Consider the following 8,406-nt stretch of genomic DNA (forward strand, 5'->3'; position numbering starts at 1 on the left):
AGAGAAGAATGGCAGCATTCCTGCCAACATTTAACTTTAGGAATGAGGAAGTGTGACTTCTACGCGGCTTCGGGATTGGTCGCATCCAACCATTTCAATCTATTTGTTTATTGTACCCGCACCAAAATCACTCAAGAGCCTTTAAATTGGTCTACCATCCGCACATCTGGATCCATCTGTGCAGCTCCTGCACCAGGATTCAGAATTCTCAGAGAAAACACGCCCTTCTACCGAGTTTGGTGAAGATCCATCCTGTAGGATTTGAGCAGGTAAAGGACCGTGTGATCCCAATTAGAGTCAGATACGCCATTGTGTAAAATAAGCTTTTCTTCTTGATAGTTTATAAACTACAGATAAGCAGGAATCCTGATGCCAGGAAGTTTCCCAGGGAATTCGGGAACATAACTTCAGCAGTAAGGCAGATCAGAGGGAAATTATCTACACAGTATATTTAAGGAAGGTGATTTCAAAATATTCAACTTTACTGTGTGAACAAATCTATTATCAGATGCAAATCTTTTAATGCCGTGATTCTATTTGTTATTTTTTACTCATCAGTGATTCACTTCTGTTCAGCGATTGCTGCAACATGGGAAATATTTCCACGTCGTTGAGGCTTTTGGTCAAAATGGAGACGAGAAAGAGCGAGGGAGTTACGTCTTATTTTTTTTGCAGCCGAGGCAAGAAGGAGCTTTTTATTTCACTTTCAAGTAGAACAGTAGTCGTCAAGGCAGTGAAAGAACAAACACGTAGAACCATAAGAAAAAGACACACGACGTGAACGCGCCCCCCCCCGGTGACGACGAAGCCAACTCGGTGTCAGTACATGCATGTTATACAAGGTTAAACTCATCATATTTCATATCAAGGCCGCCAGACTGGACAATAAACAGAGAGCATTGATTTCAACAGTTTTTTTGGGGAATGAGGAAGAGAAATTCATCCGCTGACCTTTTCTTGCCTTCCTGCTATTTTTTTTAAGCTCATTTTAGTGCAAACGTGTGCAAAGGGAGCAAAAAAAAACCCTGAAAAGAAGTAAACGGCGGCTGCTCCTGGGTACTTTGGACACACTTGGCCGGTTTCCCACACACCTGGCTCAGTGGCGTGAACCACTGCTGCCCCCCTCGACTGCCTTTGTGCATCGGTGCTTATCTCTACGCTACATTCTTTGCTATGCCAAAGGCCTTGTGGTGCGTATGCAATCATTTCTGATAAAGACACTTGGAGTTGAGCTAAACTCTCAAATCAGAACCATAGTTGAATAAACGTTTGTAGACTCAAGAGTTTTTTTTTCTTCTCTGTAACGCATCACATTTCTAATGTCTGGGATGCATTCCTACAGTAGAGAACTTAAAAATCTCCGGCTGCTTCCACGACGTCGTCAACTCGGTTCTCAGTTTTGTGGATCCCAGCAGCTCCGACGGCTACTCCTGCACCAACACCATCGTGGCAGTGGTCGAGTACGAAGGCGCCTCTTGCTCGCCCCTCGCCGTCCTCGCCTCTCTGTGGCAGCAGACGCAGTGCAGGCAGTCGTGGATGTTGTGCTTGAACAGGCGCCTGCACGGGTGGCAGAACTGGTAGAAGAGCAGCATGAAGAGCACCGCGAGGCTGTAGCAGATCAGCAGCTGGACGGCCAGCAGCGGCGCACACACGTACTCGTAGAAGTCCGACTTGTAGAAGTACCAGAGCGTGATGAGCACGGCGTTCTCCACGAAGCGCACGCAGTAGTACGTGGCCAGGCGGTCCCAGCGCTGCTTGCTCTCGATGAGCTCGTCGCTGGTGAAGTCCAGCTGCACCGCCGACCAGCAGAAGATGTTGATGCAGGCGTAGAGCAGCGTGAACATGCTCAGCACCACCGTGGTGCCCAGCGCGGAGAGGTTCCTCTCCACGTCCTTAACCAGCGAGCCTTTCCTGGCCCAGAACTCAACCCAAGGGAGGAAGAAGAAGAAGAGCAGGCTGCCCATGCCCACGAGGATCACCCACTGCGTGAGGGCCGTGCTGAAGAGCACCAGAACGGTGATCCGGGTGGCGATCTCCAACCCTCGCCATATGATCATGCACACGTAGGCCACGGGGCGCAGGCGTATCTTGTAGTCATCGTATATGATCTGGATGGCCAGAGTGCTGCACACGAGGGCCCCGTAGGTGATGGAGATCAGAGTGATGACCATTAGAGTCACTGTGAAAACAAATTACAAATACTTAATAAAAGCAATGCGGCACCATTTAAATACTCCAGAGCACATTATAACTAAAATATCAGAAAGACACATCTTTGGAGGATGTGTGTACAAAGTTTCAAGGAAAGAAATAATACTCACAAAAAGTAAATTCCAAAAAATGCATGTGCACTTCTTCAGTGCGTGGGATATATATGTGTGTGTATAATGTACGTTTTTTAAATGATTGCGGACGGATGTGCCGTTTACTTTATTTATCAGGATGCAACACCAGGTCAGGAAAACAAAATCAGTTATCCTTACATCTTGTAGGGAATGAGGATTTCTCCTGGATGGTGGCGTACAGCTGGAGCGTCAGTTGAGGCGCAGAGCTCAGGAAGGCCTGGATGACCGCAGTGCGCTTAAAGGCGCTCCTGTGAGTCGCCAGGAGGTGCTCCGATTGGCCGATTTCCCACTCCATCGGAATCTGCTGTTCCTTCTTTAGAGTGATCTTCCTGGAAATGGTGACATAGGGGTCCTGCCTTTTAGCTGCCTTGAAATAGATCACCAGAGCCTCAATACACCTGCGGAAACAAGAGAAACAGACAGGCTGGAGTGATATATTTTCACCAACAGGGGGCAGTATAGTGACGAGGCTATTTTACAGTAGTTTATGCCACGATTTTAATACTTATAGTATTTTGTATTTACAGCACAGGACTTCGAAGAGTATCGAAAAGAAAAGTATCAGATGTAATGTGAAAAGCCTGTCCAGGATTTTAATTCATTGTAAATTTTATTAGATCCTTAATTACAGTCATGGACACAACATTGATCTCAGGAATGGAATCTCATGAATCCCTCATGAAAAGACCTTTGTTTAAAAAAAATAATAAAAAAAACATGCTGAGAATCCAGCAGAGGGCAGCCAGAGGACAGAAAGCACGTTGGTGAACGCCGAACCTGGGTGTGGTGCTTTTAAGGTTTGCAAGGTAAATGCTCCCCGTGTTCAGCCTCAGGGTGGAAATCAACACCATTCATGAAGAGGAAAACGTGTTTCTCCCTGCAAGAAGTGCAGACGGCGAAGAACCCATCTGAATGAGAAACAAAAGCTGGAGCTTTATGCAGAAATGTCTGCTTGATTAACGTATTTGTTTTTTGTTGGAATGTTTAAGGAGTTCCTTGTGGCACAAAAAGTTGGTTAAACAACTTTCAGAGCCAAAGTGTTCAAGCTGAAACCAGCCAAACTCTCCCGAACTGGAAATACAAGCTTCCAAAATGACAGAAAGCAAGTATAGCTATAGATAAAAGCAAAAAGAAAAAACAAACACTTGTGAAACAACACAAAACTCACAATGCTACACGTACGTTATCAACAACAAACAGTCCTCTGAGGATTTCCACTGCAGAAATGAATTTCACATCGCTGTGCTGGAATGTTATCTTTGGCTCCAGAGTCTCAGATATTGGATATCAGACTCCAAGCAGACGCGGATCGACTCCTCTGCTAGGTATTTTCCACAAAGGTCGTCACTTCAGCCACAGAAACTGGTTAAAGGGCTGCAGCGGGAAAAGGTGTGTACGAGGTCTGCGACAGAGTGACAGCGAAGGCCCCCAAAAGCTGGATTTACGGACGTCTTCTCTATGGAAACCTGGCAGGGCTGAAAGCACAGCGGAAGACAGGCCCACTGAGCTCAGGCCAGCCTGCACTTAGGATTCTGTAAAGCAACCGGGGAGGACTGAATTTCACTTGGGGGTGGGGTGGGGTGGGGAGAAAAAAAAAAAACAGCATTACTGATGAATGCATTAGTCAAGAAAATCAATACGCTGGCTTCCAGGACAGCGTCTTGTAGATTTATAAAAGGAGGAGCAGGCTGCTGCTCCGTAATCGTAGTGCAAACATGCAGATGTCTGTTTCATCAGTGCACAAACAGCAGTACGGTGCGACAAGAAAAAAAAACAGGAACTACCCTGACAAAAACACAAGACGATCATGCGACAACCCCCCCAATAAATAAATAAAATAAATAACCTATATTCCCTGACTTGCAAGGCACCAGAGCATTCAGGAAGTTCTTAGAATGAGAAACACTGTGTGGAAAGAGACACAGAAACGAGAAGCTCTGCAAGCTGAAACTAGTCAAAGCCAACAGAGTAAACGAGGGCGTCTCTGCGTCTGATTTGGGGGCAGGATATCCTTAAATAGACGGGTCAAGACCAGGCAGCCTGAGACGACCTCTCCTAACTGTACGCCGACCTGGAAAACCGCAAAGTGTTTATATGCAGTTATCAGAGGCTGACATTCCAATATAGCCGGCGTGACCTAATCCACTGTGCACAAGATCAACAATTACATCATCGCTGAGACACACAGGAAACCTCCCTTCAGCCATGTAGCGCTCGGGTCACGGTCGCGTACCGAAAGATAAGGAAAGCTCGAGATAAAGCAGACGAATTAGATGACAAACGGACTTTTTCCTGTAACAACCCCTAACATTTATTTTCTTACATCCCCTTCTGCATTAGAAACGTTCCCTTATTGAATTAAACCGGACACAAAGTCTGAGCGAGACCAACACTGACCGACCGAGGTCATTCAGCCTGGGAGAATATGGTTGCATGGTGGCAAAGAGTGGGAAACGCTGATCAGGACAGACGGGTTGGAGCTACTACTAGATACCATACGGGAAGGTTCACGGGTGTCCCACAGGGAAACACACACTCAGAGGCATAGCCAACAGGCTGGCGTGGCGTACGGGGACATCTGTACCAAATATGGATGACAAGTCTGCGAATCCCGGTGGAACGCACCTTAGAAATATGTTGACAACAACAGAACCGCAACACGACAAAGGTTAAGACCTTAGTGAGCAACCAAACGTGCTGGTTGGTGGTGGAGAAGGAGCAGAGCAAGGCCAAACGTGAAAAGATCAAGAAGCACCAGCGCTGCAGAAACACTCCAACAGCCAGGCCTCTGGCAGACGAGCAGGTTGAGGAAGACCCAGAACACATTCCACAACATGGGTGTGTGTGTGTGAGAGAGAGAGAGAGAACATTTTAAAGCAACAACGCACATCCGACACTTGGATTTGTATTTTCTTGTTTTCTAAAGAATTGTCAGCGAGATCTTCTTTTCAAGCGTGAGCAGAATATTTAATAGCGCAGCGATGTCTTCCGCAGGACAAAACCGGACGGCGACGCCGTTTCTCAATCATCTCGGGTCAAGTTTCCCAGTCCGGTAGAAACATGTTCAGCACATCAGCGCACGCAAAAACAGCTGACTGGGAGTCTGTCCCTCGTCTCGAGGTCGGCACGTGAAACACCAAAGCCTTCGCCATCACTAATTCAGAGTTCCTCTCAGCCGAGATGTGACTCAAATCATGCAGCCCTTCTTGCGTTGGACGCTCGCATGCAAGTCGCTTTGCTTCAGATGGAAATAGCCTCTGGAGCTGCAGGTGGTTTGCAATGGCATTTTGTTAATAGATAATTATAGACACGAGTGTGACCTTGGCCCAGTGAATTGTGGGCCGTGTGAAAGTGTGTTGCACGTTCCTCCATTTGTCCGTGAACGACGCATTATCCTCAATGGCGAAACATCGATTACATGATGCTTCATTTGGAGCCCTCAATGTTTTTAATCCATACGTTAAAAACAATAAAAATATTATAATCGACAAACTGCTTTGAAGCCACCAAACAGGTTTCTTATATCCACTTTAGCAATACCTTCTCTTCTCTTGCAAAGGACACTTCCTGTTCAGGTTCAGGAGAAGACATGGCATACCGTCTTGTAAAAAAAGGCCCACACCCCCGCTAAATGATCTCTCATGAAGCTGTTACATTTGCTCATTGTTGACACATCAAAGTTCAGCGATGGAAATGGACAGGATCAAACGTAGATTTGAATTTCAGATCACTTCCAGAAGAATTTCACCAAAGTGGAGATGGTGGAGAAATAAGCGTATAAAAACAGGCAATAATAAAATCTAACTTTATTGTCATATTGCTGAACTTTACGAAAGGTGTAACGGGGGAAGCTCCGCCTCCGAGTTGACATAGTAACAGCACCTGAACCAACGTTTCTACAAAGTGACTGAGCTGGCGAGGCGAGGTGACGGGACGGGACTCGGGCCTAACGTCTAAACGGCATTATGAGTGACGCCCGCAAACGGCAGCCGACACCCCGTTACATACGCTAAGACATAAAGAGAGTTGAAAACAGGTCGACTTCCCTCAGACAAAGAAGTCTCTGCTGACATTTTCCTGCATGAGTCATAGTTCATCGAACAGGTCTCTCTGGTGAGAGGAGCTGGCAGCGAAGTGCAAGCTGACGGTGTTTGAACAGAAAATCTCTGTCAACAAGGAAAATAAAAGGGCATGCACACACATAAAAAACACACACATAAAAAAAACACACGCAAAAAAAAAACACACCACTGAGGCATTCGAAGACATCTTGCTTGCTGCCCTTTCTACGTTCGTGCCAGGCGGCTTTTACTTTGCTTTGATAGCCAGGAATAAAAAACAACCCGCGTGACCTCTCTGCTGAGTCAGCACAGCCTGGGCAGCAGCCTGGGCAGCAGCCTGGCCAGCAGCCTGACCAGCAGCCTGACCAGCAGCCTGACTGGTCCCTGGCACAGAGGGGTCGGGGTGTCATTCTCCTGACATGAGGTTATTCGACGGTGGATTACGAGTCCACACGCGGAAGCCGTGTTCTCCGAGCAGGTGCCAGTCCTGTGGAGACGTTTGACTGACTGCTGTTAGAATCCTTCAGATTTATGCGCTTTGTCTTGCCCACATTTATGTGATTGGCCAGCTTGCAATGTTCTTGATCAAATTCAGCTCCTCTTATTCATGCCATCAAAGGCTTTCCATCTGGAGTGCGAGTCCAAAAATCGAGTCGTCTCGTTTGTTGCCGCTTCAACCGCAGATCTAACGCAACAAAGAAGCTGGTGGATTCGTGAAGATGAATTATTCCCGTGTTTTCAATGAGAAATCTTCTTAATAAAATCAATTACAGGGATAATTTACTCGAGAAAAACGCTTTACATTTTCATTTACCAAAAACATTCGCTCTGCATCCACCTTCTCGCTGACTTATCGTTTAATTGCATTCAACGTTGTTCAAATAATTCAGATGCATTTGGATAAATGTGTGGAGATCAAAAAAAACATGTCTTGCAATGTTTCGTTTGATGAAACATCCCAAAGCCAAACATGGCACACGCGCTTAGTTTATCTTTTAGGTCACGGTATAACGCATCAAGTCCTTCAATCTGACACGCTGGAGCCGCAAACGTTTGGCATCGAATTGATCTTGGAAGTCGGGGAAAGGTGTTGCACACTGTATGTCTTTTACAATTTGACCCTCAGGCCTTCTTCAAGATCTACAACCACGACTGCCGTGGAGCGATGCGTCTGGTGCTGAAGGCCAAGGCAGGTTTATTTCTCCACAGAATCTCACTACACTGTTGGAAAATTACCGCCTCTTTAAAAAATATCCTTGCCGAGTTTTCATGTTCTTAAACTACCACCGTCTGACTGAAGAAACACATTCAAGCACACGAACAAGAGTCATCTTTTATCCCCCTAATCCACTAATCTACATTTTGCGCACGAAAACTAACTCTCGCAGGTTAGAAGTTGGAAACAAAATGTCAAAATCCTGCTTAAGAAAACTAAAAGGATGCATCCTGCATCAATCCTGGTATCCATGTACAGTTTGTAAAAGAAGGAAGACTTGAATATTTCTTTAAAAAAAAGAAGTGCTCACAGGCAAGAAAGTAAGTCTGATTTAAAAAATGCTAAATCATTACCCTGGGCAAAACACAGAACAACAGGTTTACTTTTAGCCTTGATTAAAGCTGTGCTCCAGAACCCCCCCCCCCCCCCCCTACCTGGTGACCGGGCCGAGCAGCAGCAGGTGCAGGAAGAGGACCAGAGGCCGGTCCCGGCCCAGATCTCTGTGGATGAAGATCAGCGTCAGCTGGATGAGCACCGCGGGAACGAGCATGAAGGTGACGGTGAGGCCCATCCAGGTGACGTCGTCGGTTCTCCGGTACTGGCTGCAGAGGACGGCGGCGGTTACCAGCTCTGCGCAGTACAGCACGGTGGCCAGGACCACGCTGAGGGGGGGCCGGATCCGGCCGTGCTTCACCACCAGCATGACTCCGTTCTCCACCACCGCGGGGTTCTCCGGGTCCGGGTCCGGGTCCGCGTCGGAGATGTCCCGCTCCAGCTCCTCCAT

The 8,406-nt window shown here is 46.9% G+C and overlaps 1 protein-coding gene across 1 annotated transcript; it reads right to left on the minus strand.

Moving 5' to 3' along the window:
• Nucleotides 1-663: 663 nt before the first annotated feature.
• Nucleotides 664-8,406, minus strand: xkrx (XK related X-linked). The gene is made up of 3 exons (XM_068740396.1): nucleotides 8,057-8,406; nucleotides 2,484-2,743; nucleotides 664-2,179 (listed from the first exon to the last, which is right to left on the minus strand). The coding sequence occupies exons 1-3, from the start codon at nucleotides 8,404-8,406 to the stop codon at nucleotides 1,425-1,427; spliced, it is 1,365 nt and encodes a 454-aa protein (XP_068596497.1). The 3' UTR covers nucleotides 664-1,424.

This window comes from Brachionichthys hirsutus, chromosome 6, assembly GCF_040956055.1.
Source record: "Brachionichthys hirsutus isolate HB-005 chromosome 6, CSIRO-AGI_Bhir_v1, whole genome shotgun sequence".
Lineage (NCBI taxonomy): Eukaryota > Metazoa > Chordata > Actinopteri > Lophiiformes > Brachionichthyidae > Brachionichthys > Brachionichthys hirsutus.